General features: G+C 40.9%; 1 protein-coding gene across 10 annotated transcripts in view; it reads left to right on the forward strand.

Annotated features, from left to right (window-relative positions):
- The first annotated feature begins 3103 nt into the window (after window positions 1–3103).
- MAP2K5 (mitogen-activated protein kinase kinase 5) overlaps window positions 3104–19076 on the forward strand; it is a 300226-nt gene continuing 284253 nt past the window's right edge. For 9 of the 10 annotated variants that reach the window (XR_011648445.1, XR_009185129.2, XM_058294387.2 and 6 more), the window contains exons 1-2: window positions 3126–3888; window positions 9951–9999. Coding sequence is in view for 8 of the 10 variants with exons in the window: in XM_058294387.2 (XP_058150370.1) it covers window positions 3754–3888; window positions 9951–9999 (184 nt within the window). In the remaining 2 variants the exon portion in view is untranslated. Of the gene's footprint in view, window positions 3889–9950; window positions 10000–19076 lie in introns of all 10 variants that reach the window. The other variant, XM_058294389.2, reaches the window with a different exon arrangement.

Raw genomic sequence — 19076 nt, forward strand, 5'->3', positions numbered from 1 at the left:
GTTTCTTCATATTTTAGCAACATGAGAAAAGTATTTATGTTCATTATTTTGCTATTATTATTGTAAATATATCTTTTAAAAATTAAATTTTCTAAGACATTTCTGTTGGTGTGTAGAAATGTAATTTGCTATTTTTAAAGAATGTCTTATTTTAGAATAATTTGATATTTGTAGAAAAGTTGCAAAAATAGTATGTAAATCTTTAACGCAGATTCTCCCAATGTTAGTCATACATAACCCCTGCATGTTTGTCAAAATTAAGAGATTAGGGAGCTGATGTGGCTCAAGCAGTTGAGCCCCTGCTTCCCACATGGGAAGTTCCCAGTGCCTCCTGAAAAATGCAAAAACAAACAACAAGCAAAAAAATCATTAAACCAACTCAGGGGAGCCGATGTAGCTCAGTGGTTGAGTGCCGGCTTCTCAGATATGAAGTCCAGGGTTCAATTCCCAGCCCCCGGTACCTCCAAAAAACCATCAAAAACAAAAAAACCACCCCAAAACAAACAAAAAACCCTAAGAGATTAACATTAATATAATACTATTAACCAAACTACAGACTTCATTTCAATTATACCTGTTATCCCACTAACAACCTTTTTCTGTCCCAGGACCCTAACCAGGGTACCACATTATATTTGGTCGAAATAACTCTTTAGCCTCATCAAATCTGTGATCATTTCCTAGACTTTTCTTTTTTTTTGCCTTTCTTTCATGGTCTTATGAGTTTTGAGGAGTATTGGTCAAGTATTTTGTAAAATATTTCTCAGTGTGTGTTTGTCTGAGGTAGTCTCACGATAAGATTGGGGTTATGTTTGGGGGAGATATATACACGGGGGAAAGACAGAGTTTAAAAAAAAAAAGAAGTAAGTTAGGAAAGGGGATTAGGAATTGTGCTCAGTGGTTGAGTGCCTGCTTCCCACATAGGAGGTCCAGGCTTCAATCCCTGGTACCTTCTTTAAAAAAAAAATCATCTTATACCTAACATTTCAGAAACATGCCCCTTTTCAGGTAAGCTCATCAGTTAATAGGAGTCAATATGGGTCCGTTTTCATATTCCTTAGTGTTATTATTACACTGCTGAGCAGCATTGTTTTAATCTCCCCCTCCTGTATTCAGCATACACCAGTGTCTTAGCATTTACCCTGTCTTAGCATTTAGCACTATCTAACATAAGTTTTACTCACTTGTTTGTCTGTCTCCACCACCTGACTATAACTTCATTAAGGGAGAGAATTTTTATTACACGTATTGAGAAGTCCATCAAGTAGGAAAAGTACAAGAAAGCAAGAGTCTTTTACTATAGTAAATCTGCTTTATGATTCCCTCACTACCTCAGCCAGTCCCTTTCCTGACTTATATCTATTAGTACATATATGTACGCATATATATGTATATATACACACACATACATGCATTATATGTGTATTTATGGCATCAAAAATGTTAAGATTACATATAACTTCAATGCGAAAATTAAATATACCTTAAATTCAGACAATAGAGCTTATTCTACTTGGTAAAGATATCTGAAAGTGGTATTTTATGTTTGTGACCCCAAATGGAAATGGTCCAATATTTGTGACTATGATGTTTCTTGCAGCAAGAATTCTAGTTTTCTGGAATACCCCTGCTGAAACTATCTAGGTTGAGAATTTTCACTATGTAAAAGCTATGAAGAACTGAAGTATGATTACATCTGACTCTGCAAATATTGGGAAAATCTTACGAGTTTGCCATTAGTCTAAAAAAAACTTCAGAATATTTATGCAAATTTAGTTTTCCCTTGGTACTATGAATAAAAAAGACATTTTAATAAATCATAGTTTCATGGAAAAATCTCCATTTTGCGGTCTATTTTCTCAAATAATAGAAAATGAATCATCAATAAAATGTACATGGGGACATTGGGCAAAGGTTTATTTTTCACAGGACTTAAGTGTGGATAGAAAGGGGTAATTCCTAGAATATCTGGATGATATGACTGAATGTCTACCTAATTTATTAAATTACAATAATTGAAGAGAGATAATTTATCTCCCACAGTGGCCTTTCAAGTCAAATATAAAAACAGTTTAGGCAGAAAAAAAACATGGGGAAAATTTTGTGGAATGACCAGTATTTTAATTAGTTTTCTTTCACATGTAATCAACTCTCTGATTGTTAAAGTGGAATTTGACACACCTCCCCCACCGGGTTTATTCAAAATTCATCCCAGAAGCAAAGTCGAATTGAGCATCTTCATCAAAAAGAGATAAAGGACGAATCTGTACGTAGCAATTCATAAGCAAACTTCTTGTAGGCACCTTAGTTCAACAAGATTATGCACTTTAAAATATGAGGTAACAAGGCATTTTAAAATAACCAAGGGTTATTGCTACTACCATGATATCACCGATTGCGTAAGCATTGCAATCTAGCTGAAAATTTATGGACTAGATAGGGTTATTTTTGTAACGGTTTAATAACAGGGGATGATCCCACTACCGCAGCTGTCGCCAGGCCATTAAACTCTTCAAATGAATTTCTTTACGGTTGCTTCTGAATAAGGGGCTGTTTGTTATTTCAGGGCACTCGTGGGGAAAAGAACCTCACTGAAAAAATCCACAAAGGCTTTGCTAATGTGGGAGAAAGAGCATGATCCTCTGGACCTCTGACTTGGAGAAGGAAAAAAACGACAATTGTTTTTTGAGTTCTTGCTTTGCTCTTGCTGATTTGATGCACAACCCCTTACAAATATTTAGGTGCACGGCTTGACTAAAGAGGAACAAACGGGAGCCGTAGTCCCGTAGTCTTTCCGCTTTAAGCCTTAATGAGCTTTTGGCGGACTCCAGCCCTAGTTCAGTTTTCTCCTTCGTTTGTTAGAATTTTTTTTTCACCTCGCAGACTTTAACAGGATGGGGAAAGGAAACCGCCATCACCAGTCTCGCCGCGGCAAGGAGGGTCTCACCCGTGAGCAGGACCCGTTCCTCTCCTCACTCACGCCGGGTCGCCGCGCGCTACTTCCTCGGGTCCCGCCCGCCGAAGCCGCGGAGGCGGGCCTGTCCGGGAGTTGCCCTCTTCCAACATGGCGCCGCAGGAGGCGGGTCCCGCTCGTGGGTTCCCGGGGTTCCGGCGCGGTGCGTTTTGGTTCCGGAGTAACAGTGTCCTCGCCACCGCCTTCCTCCTCCTCCCGCGGCTGCCGCCGCTGCTTCCTCCGGGACGCGCGGCCTCGGGCGGCCGGAGCTGCGCCCACGTGTGCCGCTCCCTCTGGCTCGCGGTGAGGCAGAAGACTCGCTCCCTGACTGTCCCGCGAAGGCCCTCTCGGCTTTCTAGTGGTCTGAGGCTCCGGGGCTCCTTCCGATCAGCCTCGTTCTCGGTTTCCTCCAGTCGGGGACCCTCCCCTCGTCCACCAAGGAGGAGTGGACGCCTCCCGCTTTATCTCTCCCAAACGGGCCTCTCTGTGCTGTCTCCTCATCCCCACACAGACGGCAGAGAGCTTCTTGATCCCATTTTGTCCCCTTCTCCAACTCCAGAACCTTCCGAACTCTAGTTCGTACTGGTCCCTGCCCCCTCCACTGCCCTCCTTCACGGGGAGACCCCATACTTAACCCATACAGCCTAGTCCGGGCTCGGTGGCTGCGGGCTCCCCTTCACCCTCCACACCCCTCTTTTCGTCCTTCCCCCACTCCTCTTTGCCCTTTTCTTGGAGTTTCCAACCAAACCAAGGGTCAGTGGGTACCCTCTAGTCCAGGATGTGAACCCTTTTCATCTGTAATGCTGTGGCTGGCCCTTGGCCCCTTCCCTGCCATGGAGAACCAGGTGCTGGTGATTCGCATCAAGATTCCAAATAGTGGCGCAGTGGACTGGACAGTGCACTCTGGGCCGCAGTTGCTCTTCAGGGATGTGCTGGTGAGTGGTAATTTCAGTGTCCAAATCCCAGCGAGGGCACTCAGGGACTTGGGGATTTAGCATCTTGATTACTGAGCCTTTCACTGTGGCCTGAGCTAGTGGTAGTGGCCACTGCTGTCCTCCTGTGGGGGCAGCTTTCTTGCTTCAAGCACAAGCATTGATTAATTGCAAAAACTGAAACCTGGCAAATGTGCAGAGCCTTGGGGAAATAGAGATGAATCATACAGAACCCCTGCCCGCAAGGAGTTCACAGCCTAGACTGGGACATACACATAGAAGCAACTAACTGGAATATGAAAAGCAGAGTCTACAATAGAAGTGCCCCCCGCTCCAGCCATGTTTAGAGGAATGTCCCTGGCTTGATTCCAGCCATGTCTTTCTACTGAGTTCTCTTACTCTGATGACCAGTGGAAAAAGGGAAATGAGGGTACATTAATTTACCATGTTTCAGCAAACCTAAGACATCATCCATTGTAAGACATGCAATTATCTTATGTGCCACTAAGAAAAAAAGAGCTGCCCATAAAACTATGACATGCCATCCATTGTTTAAAAAAAAAGGTCCAATTTCGGAGATGTTAAAATAGGGAGAAAATGTACATCTTAGAATCGATGATGTATTTACCTTTCAGAATACTTGGAATGTATTTCCAATTAAATCATGGAATATTAGAGCAAAGTGTAACCTTGGAGGGGTAGCCCGTTTAGCTCACTTAACTTTTTGCAGTTAGTAAGGATCAATGAAGTGAAATGACTCTTCCGAAGCTCTGTAGCTCTGGAGTGGGAGTACCAGAACTCAAATATCCTTACTTTTATTTAGTACTTTTTTTCCACGTGCAGCAGTGCCACTTCTCATCTTTCTGCCATTCTTTTGAGATAGAGTGCATTTTACCCATTTTAGATGTTGAATAACTGAGGCATCGAAGGTAGAACCAACATACCAAGAAGCACATGGCAAGTAACAGCTCTATAGTGGAACTTACCTGCTAGATAAAATGGGGCTGTATGGCAGGTTCTTGGGAGGAGGATGTGTGATGTGGTTTTTGATTGTTGTGGGTGGCTCAATCAAAATTTGATTCTGTAACTTCATTTTTTTTTTTTAAGATTTATTTTATTTATTTCTCTCCCCTTCCCCCCCCCCGTTGTCTGTGCTTTGTGTCCATTTGCTATGCGTTCTGTGTCCACTTGCATTCTTGTCGTGCGGGACTGGGAAACTGTCACTTTTTTGTTGTTGTTGTTGCTGTGTCAGCTCTCCAGGTGGTTGGCGCCACTCCTGGGCGGGCTGCGCTTCTTTTGCGCAGGGCAGCTCTCCTTGTGGGTGCACTCCTTGTGCATGGGGCTCCCCTGTGTGGGGGACACCCCTGTGTGCCTCGGCACTCCTTGAGCACAGCAGCACTGCATGTGGGCCAGCTCACCACACGGGTGAGGAGGCCCTGAGTATGGAACCCCGGACCCTTCATATGGTAGGTGGACACTCTATCAGTTGAGCCACAACCACTTCCCATAACTTCATTTTGAGTTCTGGATGTTACTAACCACCCAGATCATGCAAATTTTCCAGGGCCTGGACCAAAAGTGCAGAGGCCGTAATGAGATCCTTTTGTGTACCAAATACCATCCTTTTCTTTGCTCCCAGAGTTCTCCCACTCACATGTACATGGTACATGGATTTCCTCTCAGGATAAGGCCCAACTTCCTTAGCATGGTTCTCTGGACCTTTCCCGAGTGGCTCTTGTCTGCCTAGCTCTCTTAGCACATCCCTATGAGCATCTTGTGCTTCAAAATAGCAGAATTACCTTCAGTTCTCCCAGCTGCCCAGACTGCCTCCACCCTGCCCCTTTCTTCTGCTGACCAATTCACGGTTGCCCTTCAAAGTCAAGCTTTCTTTTCTTCTGTCTTGATTATGTGCTCTCTTCTGTGTTCCCACAGCTTTGTGTGCTTACCCTGGCAGAGCACACGTTTTGCATGGTTACTTGTCCTTCTCCTCCACTAGATGGTAAACTTCTAGAGGAGATGGATATCTCTGTTTTTGGTGCTTCATAGATCCTGAAATATTTGTATAATGAGGGACTTAGAAGAGGATGCATGCAATTACGGTTTTGTGGACAGAGCACTAGTTTTTGAATCAAGAAATTTGGGTTCTGTTGCAAGCTGCCCCACTAACAAGACAAGTTACCTCTCCCCAGCTCAGTTTCCTTCTTTGTAAAATGGAGATGATACATGCCCTGAAGACTTGTAAAGATTAAGCAAGGGTGTGTCTATGATGAGAAAAATGTGAGCTTTCTCTCAGTTGTCTCATTTAGAACAATAGAAGGTTTTATTTTAAGTTGAATAGTATAGTATAGTGTTTAAAAGCACAAACTCTGGGGCTAGACTGTCTAGGTTCAGATTGTAAACCCAGGTAGAGTATGTTTTATCAGGAAGGCTGGATGAAGGGCTTGTGGCAATGCATGCTAATCTATATTTGATCTCCCTTCTAGCAATTTCGTCAAATTTATAAGCCCAGCTCCTGGAGGACTCCTGTGATCTGTTCTTTAGGTGACAAGTTCACCAACAAACAGGCAAAAACAACTGATCCATCAGTATTTCTGGCTTGGAACCTTAGAATTGAGAGCTAAGTAAAACATGGAAGCATACCCTCCACCAGATGTATATCCTTCTGACTTCCCCCACTCCAGTTTTGAATGAGGGGTATGAGCCATAGGGGGACAAAATGCCTTGCTAAAGTCACACAGCTAATTTTTAGGAGAACCTGACATAGAAACCACAAGCAGTTTGTCATACTGAGTCAACTAAGTTAATTCTAACTGGGAATATTTTAGACCTGGAGTCAGTAGTTGAGGGTTCCATTTGGTCACCGCTTTGTCAAATAGCTAGGAGACCTGGGGGAGGTCACTTGGCCTTTATGGGCCTCCTGTCCTTCATCTGAATAATTAGGGCCTAGCTGGAATTTTAGTAGGCCTGTCTGATCCTCAAGACTAGGGACATTTGGGTTATCCCTAGTATCTTATTTTTTAGCTATCCTATGTGTCTCCTTTTCCTTGGAGACTGAGACCCTAGTTCTGGGAAAATCCTGTAGGAGATCTGGATTAGTACATGGTAGGAGAAAATATTCTCCCCTCTCCTTTCTGCTCTTTGAATCCTTCTTTCTCCAAGTCCTAACCTAGGTTCCTCTTGCTCTGTAAAATTTCTGTCTAAACTGAGCCTGTAATTTTTTTCTTCCTCCCAAGTTCCCATATACCATTTATGTCTTTGTCTGGCTGTTAGCATACTATAAATGTTTTGTACAGTTACTTATCTTTCAGGTATGTATTTAACTCTGTGACCAGACAATAATCTTCCTCAGGTCAAGGACCAAGTTTTATATTTCTGCAGCCTACAGCTTTGTGATCCTTATGTTCCTGGCATGTTGTAGACGCCCAATTGTATTTTTGGTCTGTTAGATATTTGATTCTTTGAAAGGAAGTAGAGGAATCAAGAAATGACTACCATCCACATATGTAAATTTAGTTCATCCTTTGAAACCTTCTTTAGATTAGTTAAAATGTTATGTTGTTGATGGTGGGAAGGGTTACTTTGAAATAAATAATTTAAAATATAAGAGATATTAACTGGGAAATAGACATAAAATCATTAAATGTATCCTGCTTAAAAATGATTAATAGATATTGATAAATTTTCAAGCTTTTTACCCCTTTGTCATTGATAACCCCACTTTATTTGCTTTAAAGAAGCAAGATGGTTGATTGTAGTCACATGATTTTCTCAAGTAAATTTGCATTTTTCTTTTTCCTTTTCTCTACCTCAAAGGTAAAATATGTGGCACCTTGTCTGTGTTGATGGGCAAAGGATTCCCTTGTTGCCCAGTGGAGTTTTGAGCTGGTTATAGAAATTTGCTCTTTGATTGGGTCTGCTGTTTAAAAGTAGGAAGGATTCTAAATTTGTTCACTACTACTGTAGAGGTAGAGTTCATTTCTGAAGATTGGTTTTCTGAGTGATAGGATTTCCCTGCAAGTAACCAATAATAACTTAGACTTGGAGGGTTGGAGATGGAGAGGGTTTTGTTTCTTTGTTTTTCATTTATCCTGACTAGAAAGGGTCCTCAATAAAAGGATTAAGTATGTCATTGAATGACTATCTTCCACTGATACACCACTGATTGTTGGGTGCTGGAATTTTAGATTTCATTATGAGATAAGCTTTGTAACGTTCCAGTGGTCAGTGATTTACTTTATTTATTTAACATATGTGTATATGGCATTTACCATGTGCTGGACACTTTTCTAAACGTTGTAAAAATATTAACTCAGTCCTATGAGGTTGATACAGTTATGATCCCATTTTACACAACAGGAAACTGAGGACACAGAAACTCAGTCACTCAGCTAGAGTGGCATAACCAAGACTCAACCCTAACAGTTTGACTGCAGAGTCCTGCTCTTATCCTTTACATTAGGGGTTCTTAACTAGGATTCCACAGACCCCTGATTTCAGGGGGTCCATGAACTTGACTTGAAAAAAAATCAACTTATCTTTATTTTCTCCGACTTCTAACTGAAATCTAGCATTTCCTTCACTTACGAATGTATGCAATAAATAAATTACAGTAGTATTCATTTCCACTGACTGGCAGAAGGGCCCATGGAACAAAAATTGTTAAGAACCCTTGCTTTTTCACTGTACTACATTCTTCCTGCATGTATATTTTAGTCCATACTTGTACTACAATTTCCATTTTCTTGTCAATAAAAGCGTTTTACTAGGAATGTGTAGGAAGAATTTTTTTTTTAGCACTAAATGTTTTATAAATACTTCCTCAAAAAGTTGAGATGTCATTTGCTCAGATAAAGTCAGAAGAAAAAATAATCTCTTTTGGCTCTAATGAACGAGGGCTGCCTATGATAGTTCTCTTTGATCAATTTTATATGTGCAGATTTATTTCTGAAAAAAAAAAAGTTGCTGTAGAGGCAAGGCTATTATGCAAATTGCCACTGCAGCAAAAGCTTCTAAAGAACAGTCTTTAGAAGGAAGTTGCCGCTGCCACTCTGCTAAGTGCCCTGCTTGGAAGGCCTGTGGACTCCCTGCTGAGAAATACTGCAAGAGGCTTTGTCAGCTGGCTGACTGGTGCCACTTCTGGCTCAGCCCAGGAGGGATATTGTGGCAGAGCTCCCTCAAGAAAAAAGAGGTTTGCAGGCCATTTGGATTGGGCTATATATCATGGGGGTGGAGGGATTGTCACTCTTCCCAGAACTAAACATTTCTCTTAGGGGTTCTGTGTCTCTTTAAGCTGTCTCAGACTAATATTGAAATGTTTGCAAGTTTATAAGTACAGTTAAACATTAATATCAGATTATATACATTTTTTAGATTTCTTTTGTAGGCTCGATTAACTTTGTTTTGATCTCATTAAATATATCTTTTTCAGTTTCTTAAGAGTAAAGGTAGAAAAGAATTGTTTGCATTAAGTCTAGCGTTTCAGGTTTGTATCATTATCATGGAAACTTGTGTTTTGAACATTATGGGTCCAAGGCAAGGTCTTACTAGTTACATATTGAAAACTATATTTGTTGAATCTCTACAATGTGCTAGGCTCCAAGTTTATGTTTATTATATTATTTAATCTTCACATTACCTACTGTAAGTATTACTGGATCTATTTTGGAGAATAATCAAATTGAGGCTCAGAGAGGTTAAGTAATTTGTTCCAAGTAACATACTAGTACAGAGCTGGGAATCAACCTCAGGCCAGTTTCCTCCTATAGAAGAAACCAATATTTTGTAAATACCCAGCAGTGTATTTGTATACCCAGTTGAATCAAGAGTGAAAGATTATGATATTAATAGAGAGTAGAAAAGGTTTAGTAAAGATTTCTACCCCCTGGAGAGGAGATTTAAATTCTAGGCTTACATTACTGGGCTAAGTATGATTATGAGCTAATGTTTTTATAGTTTATGCCAGCATCAAAAATCTTTTCTAGGTTCTCATATTTCCTCTAGGATTTGCCACATGTTAGCAATAAAGAAGATGGCTAATTGTGCCTCTTTATTCTTTCTTTGTTTAGGATGTGATAGGCCAGGTTCTGCCTGAAGCAACAACCACAGCCTTTGAATGTAAGTCTGGCTTGTATACTTTCTTGACTATTTCTTTCCGCAGTAATTTTTCAAAGGGCTTATGGGTTGCATTACTTTAGAAACTGACAAAAACATTATTTATGATCATCATATGGTACATTTAAATATTTATAAATTAATGCAAGTTTAATGATGATACTGAACCAAGTAATATTTTCTTATTTAATCATATCTTGGGTGTGCATATTTCTACAATATAGCTTTAATTACCAACATGACCTTTATCTGCTCTTGCGCCTCACTGTAATAATATTGCTGAGACAAAATGAAACGTGTAAACTACCTGTAGGCCAATGATTATTGATTAAGAGATTTTAATCCATTCCTGTTTAAACATTGCAACAAAGTAGAGCTTTTAAGCAAAAATTGCTGGGGATAATTCTGTTTTTCGTGAGCCTTAGCAAGACTGCTAGATGGTAACAGCAGCACTTCAGGTCTTAAGTCCCTCCCTCTTTGGCTTGGGAACAGGGTCAGAATGTATTAGAAAACTGGTTTTGACACTAACCAGGTCATTCATTACAGGGGAGGTCTGTGTCTAAGTAATATTAAAATGAGAGTTTAGTCAGTAGCACAGGTCTTAGCAGCTGAGAAGGATAACATCTTTTATTTTTAAGATGAAGGCTAATTTTCAGTGTAGAAAAATTTGAGGTTTTTCCACATGATTGTATACTTTTTGTTCCTCTACATTAAGAAAATGCATAATGACAGAGAAGTAGAATTGGCACATCCTCTTCAGAGGACAGTTTGACAATACGTACCAAATACTGTTAAATATACAAAACCTTTGACTCAGCAGATCCATTTTTAGGAAGTTGACCAAAAGAAATACCCACCTGTTAGATGCCATTCAAACAAGATGTTCATTGCAGATTATTTTTTCATAGTGATAAATATCTATAACATAAAATTTGCCTTTTAAGTGTAAGATTCAATAGCATTAATATATTTGTAATGTTGTGCTACTATTATCACCTTCTATTACTCATACTTTTTCATTATCCAAACAGACACTCTACCTATTAAGCAATAACTCTCTGTTCCCCCTCCTCCAAGCCCATGGTAACCTATAATCTACTTTCTGTCTATGAATTTGCTAATTCTAGATATTTTTTCTGTGGAATCACATAGTACATGTACTTTTATGTCTGGCTTATTTTGCTTAACAATGTTTTAAAAGTTCATCTGTGTTGGACATGTATTAGCACTTTTTTCCCTTTTTGGCTCAATAATATTACATTGTATGGTGTGGTGGTTTGAAACTGTATACCTCAGAAAAATAGATTCTTAGATCTAATCCATTCTTGTGGGTGTGAACCCATTGTAAGTAGTACCTTTTGATGAGGTTATTTCAGTTAAGATGTAGCCCAACTCAGTCAGGATGGGTCTTAATTCTATTACTGGAGTCCTTTATTTTTTTTAAATTTTATTTTCTAATTAAAGTTAGTAGATCACAAAGAACATTACATTAAAAAACATAAGAGGTTCCCACATAACCCACTCCCCACCCCCAACACCCATCATTTTTGTAAATTGTATTTTTTTAAGATATATGCATCTCAAAAAATGTTACATTAAAAAACATAAGAGGTTCCCGTATACCCCCCATCTCCCCACCCCACTCCTCCCAAACCAACAACCTCCCCCATCATTGTGGCACACTCATCACACTCGGTGAACATATTTTGGAGCACTGCTGCGCCACATGGATAATAGTTTACCCTATAGTTCACACTCTCCCCCAGTACATTCAGTGAGTTATGGCAGGATATACAAAGTCCAGCATCTGGCTCTGCAATATCGTTTAGGATAACTCAAAGTCCCAAAAATGCCCCCACATCACATCTCTTCTTCCCTCTCCCTGCCCTCAGCTACTACTGTGGCCACTTTCTCCACCTCAATGCTACAATTTCTTCTATTACTAGTCACAGTAGTTTTATAGTAGAATATCAGTAAGTCCGCTGTAATCCATATTTTATTCCTCCATTCTGTGGACCCTGGGATGGTGATGTCCACTCCACCTCTAGATAAAGAGGGGGCTTAGATTCCACATGGATGATGGATGCAGTTCTTCTGCTTGCAGTTGTAGGCACTATTGATTCCCTGGTGTGGTGGTTTACCATCTTCCGCTCCCTGTTAGCTGACCTGGGTAAGCCCAACGAACCAGAGAGTAGGAGTTACAACTCTGCTGAGGCTCAGGGCCCAGCTGGCACATGGGCAGTCCAGAGATTCAAGTTCCCTGAGTATATGCCATCCCTAGCGCCAACCACAGATTCAGGTAAAGTGACAGAGGAGGCATGTGTAGAAAAGTCACATCTGAGTCCAGCTCCATCACACTCAGGAGCACAAATTCCAAAGTAGGGCCCTCTGACATGGCAAAGAACTCCAAATCCATCTTCCATGACCATATACTCTGTGGGTCTCCATAGCCTTCAGGAGAACTAGTACCTAGGGTTGTATATACTTGGGCTTTTTCTAGGGTCCTGCTGAGGTGTGCGTAAGCGTGACCCCTCTGATGAGCTCCTGACTCTTTTGAAGACTCTTAGCCATGTAAACTCATTTTTCTTTGCCATTTTCCCCTTTTATTCAAGGTCAAAAAGCAGTTTTTAACACATGAGCCTACATGTAGGCTGAGATATTCTGCTGGTCTGAATTGACCCTTTTATTCAAGGTCTCTTTCTAGTTGCATCACCAGCTAGTGATTGGTAGTAATCCCTCGGTGCCAGGGAGGCTCATCCCCGGGAGTCATGTCCCACGGTGGGGGGAAGGTAATGCATTTACATGCTGAGTTTGGCTTAGAGAGCGGCCACATTTGAGCATCATGAAGGCTCTCAGGAGGTAACTTTTAGGCACCCTGCAGCTCTAGACCTAGTGCATATTTCAGGCACACAACCTCATAAGCATAGTCATCAGTATCAAGGGTTCATTTTTGGACTATCCTTCCTTGTTGGTCTTTGCAGTTGCACTTGTGGGATTATTGCTGTTCCTTTGGGAAATGTGACAGAGCTTCCCTGGGTGGGAACTCAGCACTCCTCAGTTGATGTTTGTAACTGTAACTACTATGAAAATACCCAACATATATCAGAACATTTTTATGTCCCCTATATACATGCACTGGAGAACTTGGAACCCTTTATAAGTAGAGTGAAATTCAGGCAGACAAAGGGAGCAGCCAGAAACTGAAATCAATGGAATCTGGAAGAGAATGGCGAGACCAGGAGATGCTGCCATGTACCTTCCCACGTAACAAGCTAAGGACTAAGGATCCCTGGCAACTAGCCCCAGAAAGCTAGTTGTGACTGTTGGAAGGTTCTTTTATGAAACCCAAAAAGAAAAAGATTATGTTTTTGAACTAATTCATTCCAGTAGGTATAAGGCCCTTTTCATTGGACTATGCCATTGAGGCATGACTCAGTTTGGGTCTCCACCCTCATACTGGAGCTTTATATAAATGGAGATACAGAGAGAAAGATACAGAAAAGGGAGGTCTGCTGTTTAGACCAAGCTCTGTGAGAGAGAGGACTTAAGGATTGCTACCAACCAATGATGAAGCATGAAGCTACCAAGAGAGTGGGTCTATGGAGCAGCTCAAGACTGAAGAGTTGGTAAGCCTGGAGGCCAAGGCAGGGACCTCAGCAGAGATTGGCTGCATCTTACTTTGCCACGTGCCAGGACACCAGGATTACCAATAGCTGACTTTGGTAAGAAACTTTAATGTGCCTTGATTTGAATATTTCACAGCCTTGCAACTCTATAAGCTTTTACCCTAATAAATTTTCCATTATAAAAGCCAACACATATCTGTTACACTGCATTGGCAGCCCTTTCGCAAACTAAAACACCAGTCTTCAGGAAGAAGCTTCACTTTGATGATGCCTTGATTTGGACTTTTTTCCTGCCTTGAACTGTGAGCGAATAAACTCCCGTTGTTTAACCCATTTACTGATATTTGCTTGAGCAGCTTAGGAACCTAAAACATACAGATGTGTCATGTTTTATTTTCCATTCATTTGTCTATAGACACTTGGTTAATTATGATTTTTGGCTACTGTGAATAATGCTGCTATAAACATTGGTGTAAAATATCTCTTTGAGTTCCTGCCTTCAATTCTTTGGGGTATATAAATAAAAGTGGAATTGCTGGGTCATGTGGTAATGCTGTGTTTAACATTTTATGGAACTCCCAAACAGTTTTTTTCACAGCAGTTGAACTATTTTTACATTCCTACCAGCAATACACGAGGATTCCAATTTCTCCATATCCTCACCCACGCTTGTTATTTTCTGTTTTTGTAACAGTCGCAATTCTGGTGGGTGTGAAGTGGTATCTCATTGTGGTTTTGTTTGCATTTCCCTAATGGCTAATGATGTTGTGCTTATTGATCATTTCTTTATTTTCTTTGGAGAAATGTGTATTTAAGTCCTTTGTTCAGTTTTTAATTGGGTTGTTTGTTGTTTTGTTGTTGAGTTGTAATAGTTCTTTATATATTTTGGATATTAAACCCTTATCAGATATATGATTTGCAACTATTTTCCCCAATTCTATTGGTTATCCTTTTACTTTATTGATAATATCCTTTAATGCACAAAAGTTTTTAATTTTGATGAAGTCCAATTTACTATTTTCCTTTTATTTCTCATGCTTTTGCTGTTATATGTAAGAGTCTGTTGCCAAATTTGGGGTTCTGATGATTTTCCCCCATGCTTTTTTGTAAGATTTTCGTTGTTTTAACTCTTATATATGAGTTATATATAAGAGTCCATTTTAAGTTAATTTTGTTTATGGCATGAGGTAGGGGTCTGGTTTCATTTTTTTGCTTGTGGATATTCAGTTTTCCTAGCACCATTTGTTGAAGAGATTATTTTTCCTCCATTGAGTGACTTGGCACCTTTGTTGAAAATCACTTGGCTCTAGGGAAGCAGATTTGGCTCAACTGATAGAGCATCCACCTATCACATGGGAGGTCCAGGGTTCAAACCCAGGGCCTCCTGACCTGTGTGGTGAGCTGGCCCACGCATCGTGCTGATGCATGCAAGGAATGCCATGCCACGCAGGAGTGTCCCCTGTGTAGGGGAGCCCCATGTGTAAGAAGTGCGCTCTGTAAGGAGAGCTGCCCCACACGCAAAAAAGTGCAGCCCACCCAGGAGTGGTGCCGCACATACAGAGTGCTGACACAGCAAGATGACGCAACAAAAAGAGACACAGATTCCCAGTGCCACTGACAAGAATACAAGTGGACACAGAAAACACACACGTGAATGGACACAGAGAGCAGACAACTATGGAGGTGAGGAAGGAGAGACAAAAAAAAATTTTCTTGGCTCTAGATGTGAGGGTTTATTCTGGACTCTTAATTCTATTCCATTCGTCTTCATGTCTACCAAATACCAGTACCATACTTTTTTTTTTTTTAAAGATTTATTTCTTTTTTTCCCCTTCTCCCCTCCCCCCCCCCCCCCCATTGTCTACTCTCTCTGTCCATTCTCTGTATGTTCTTCTGTGTCTGCTTGCATTTTTGTCAGGCGGCACTGGGAATCTGTGTCTCTTTTTTGTTGAGTCATCTTGCTGTGTCAGCTCTCCGTGTGTGTGGGCCACTCCTGGGCAGGCTGTGTTTCTCGTGTGGGACGGCTCTCCTTGCGGGGCGTGCTCCTTGTGTGTGGGGCACCCCTGCGTGGCATGTGCGTGGCAGCACTACATGTGGGCCAGCTCACCACATGGGCCAGGAAGCCCTGGGTATTGAACCCTGGACCCCCTGCAGATGCTCTGTCAGTTGAGCACATCTGCTTTCCACCATACTGTTTTGATCACTATATCTCAGTACAGGTCTGCCTTGCACTTTGCAGAGAGTATGTTTTTTAAAATTAAAGGTTTATGGCAATTTCTGATGAACAAGTGCATCAGCACCATTTTTCTAACAGTATGTGCTCACTTTGTGCCTCTGTGTCACATTATGGGTAATTCTTGCAATATTTCAAACTTTTCATTGTTATATCTGTTATGATGATCAGCGATCAGTGATCTTTGATGTAACTATTGTAATTGTTGTGGGGTGCCACATTAAGATGGTGAACTTAATAAATGTTGTGGGTGTTCTGACTGCTTTCCTGACTAGCAATTTCCCCATCTCTCTCCCTCTTCTGGGGCCTTCCTGTTATCTGAGACACAACAATATTGAAATTAGTTAGGTTAATAACCCTACAATGGCCTCTAAGTGTTAAAGTGAAAGGAAGAGTCATACGTCTTTCACTTTAAATCAAAAGCTAGAAATGATTAAGCTTAGTGAGGAAGGAATATTGAAAGCCGAGATGGGTCAAAAGTTAGGAAAGTTTTTTTTTAAAGATTTATTTTATTTATCTCCCCCTCCCGCCCCCCGTTGTCTGCTCTCTGTGTCCATTTGCTATGTGTTTTTCTGCGTCCGCTTGTATTATCAGGTGGCACTGGGAAACCATATCTCTTTTGTTGAATCACCTTGCTGCGTCAGCTCTCCGTGTGTGCGGCACCACTCTTGGGCAGGCTGCACTTTTTTTCCACATGGGGCAGCTCTCCTTGCGGGTGTAATTACTTGTGCGTGGGTCTCCCTTATGTGGGGGTGCGCCTGCATAGCATGGCGCTCCTTTTGCACGGCAGCACTACATGTGGGCCAGCTCACCACATGGTCAGGAGGCCCTGGGGATCGAACCCTGGCCCTCCATATGGTAGGTGGACACTCTATCAGTTGAGCCACGTCCGCTTCCCAGGAAAGTTCTTGAAGGAAATTAACAGTGTTACTCCAAGGAGTATATAAATGATAAGAAACTGAAAGAGCCTTAATGCTGATAATTTTAAAGTTTTAGTTGTCTGGAGAGTTCAAACCAGACAGAACATTCCTTTAAGCCAAAGCCTAATTCACAACAAGGCCCTAACTGTCTTCAATTCTGTGAAGGCTGAGAGTGGTAAGGAAGCTGCAGAAGAAAAAGTAGAAGTTAGCAGAGGTTGGTTCATGAGGATTAAGGACAGAATCTAACTCCGTAACATAAAAGTGCAAGGTGAAGCAGCAAGTGCTGATATAGAAGCTGCAATAAGTTATCCAGAAAATCTAGCTGAGGTAATTGATGGAGGTGGCTACACTGAACAATAGATTTTCAATGTAGATGACACAGCCTTATATTGCAAGAACATGCAGCTAGTAATGATAAAGTGGAAATTTTGGGATAGACTTCAGAAAATACATTCTCAATCATTCTGCTGGACTTGTTTTGAAAGTTGTCATCATTTTTGAAACTGTGTATTCTGACTAGTCTTAAAAATGGCAAAGAGAAGGTTAATTTATACTTTCCTACTTCTTGATTCTTGGGTCCCCCAAAATAATATGGGTACAAGTTGCTTGATGAAACTGTGCCTGCCCCACTAGTTTCCAGAGTATATAATATGGATTATTAAAGCTATCATTCATTAATGGCATGCTTTGTGCCAGGCAATGCATTAGATGCCTTACCTAGATTGTCACTAATCTTCACGACTCTGTGAGGTAGGGAAATTATACCTGTGAGAAGACTGAAGCTCAGAGGTATTAAATGATTGCAGAAAGTGACCAGCTAGGAAGTGGTCCAGCCCAGATTCAAAAGCAGTTGTCTTGGACTCTAAAACTTGTACTCTTTATCATCTAAGTTTATTGCAAGTCTGTGAAGTGTGTTAAAGTCTAGGTTTATGTTCTTAGAGATCGTTCTCCTTTTCTACAACACGGGGCACACCTCTATGCTCATAAGCATCGGGAACAATTTTAGATGAAAACAACACACAGAGACAAAATAATGACAGTTCTTAGTATTTTGTACTTAGATTTTCATATATTTTCCATTATAGACTTAAAATCCAATGCTGGCCTTTTTCATGATTGTTCTAGTGTGACCTCATTTTCTGAACCAAAAATCTGAACCAATAAATGGAATCTAGATATAAGAAGTATTTGGTAAGATATAGTTTGTAAGGTAATTTGCTGGAATGTTTGGGATATTTTGGTGGTTTGTGGTGGGTATGATGGAATAGCCTTCAAGTAAATAAAGCTTTAAATCAAATATTTACAGTAATATATTTAATACTGAAAAGTATATCTAATACTAATTTTGATTTCTCATACAAAAAGAGATGGTGTTACATTTAATGAATGTATTAAGCAGCAAGAGAAAAGGCAACCATCAAATTTACCTGTTTCATATAAATGTAGAGAAAAAGAGAATGTTGGTGTTATTTAAAAAAAAAATTTTTTTTTTTTGAAGATTTATTTATTTATTCCTCTCTGCATTGTCTGCTCTCTGTGTCCATTTGCTGTGTATTCTTTTATGTCTGCTTGTATTCTCATTAGGTAGCTACAGGAACCAATCCTGGGACCTTCTGGATTGTGCCACCTCAGCTCCCTGGTCTGCTCTGTCTCTTACTGTCTCTCCTCTGTGTCTCCTTTTGCTGCATCACCTTGCTGTACCACCTCTCCACATGGGCCAGCATTCCATGCGGGCCAGCACTCCTGTGCAGGCCAGCACTCCGCACAGGCTAGCTCTTTGCTTGGGCCAGCTCGCCTTCACTAGGAGACCCCAGGTATTGAACCCTGGATCTTCAATATGGTAGATGGGAGCCCAAGTGCTTGAGCCACATCCCTTTCCTAAGAATTGGTGTTTTTGTTTCCTTGTTGATAAAGCAGGTACCATGCAGTGGGTTGGCGTAAGCAATGGGAATTTTTGGCTCACGATTTTGATGCTGGTAGAAGTTCAAATTAAGGTGTCATCAAGATGATACTTTCTTCCTGAAAACTGGCTTTCTGGAGCTGGCTGTTGGTGATCGTACCTCCTGGGCTACCCTCTCACATGGCAGTGCACATGGTGGCCTCTCTTGACCTCTCCCGTCTCTTCCAGGTTCTATTGTCTTTCAGCATCTGGCTGCTCCCTCTTTGGCTTTCATTTCTCTGAATTTCTCTCTGCTTATGAAGGACTCTGGTAATAGGATTAAGACCCATTGTGATTGAGTTGGATGTTAACTGAAGTAGCCTCATCAAAAAGGTCCTACTTACAATGGGTTCACACTCACA

This window comes from Dasypus novemcinctus, chromosome 3 (genome assembly GCF_030445035.2).
Source record: "Dasypus novemcinctus isolate mDasNov1 chromosome 3, mDasNov1.1.hap2, whole genome shotgun sequence".
Lineage (NCBI taxonomy): Eukaryota > Metazoa > Chordata > Mammalia > Cingulata > Dasypodidae > Dasypus > Dasypus novemcinctus.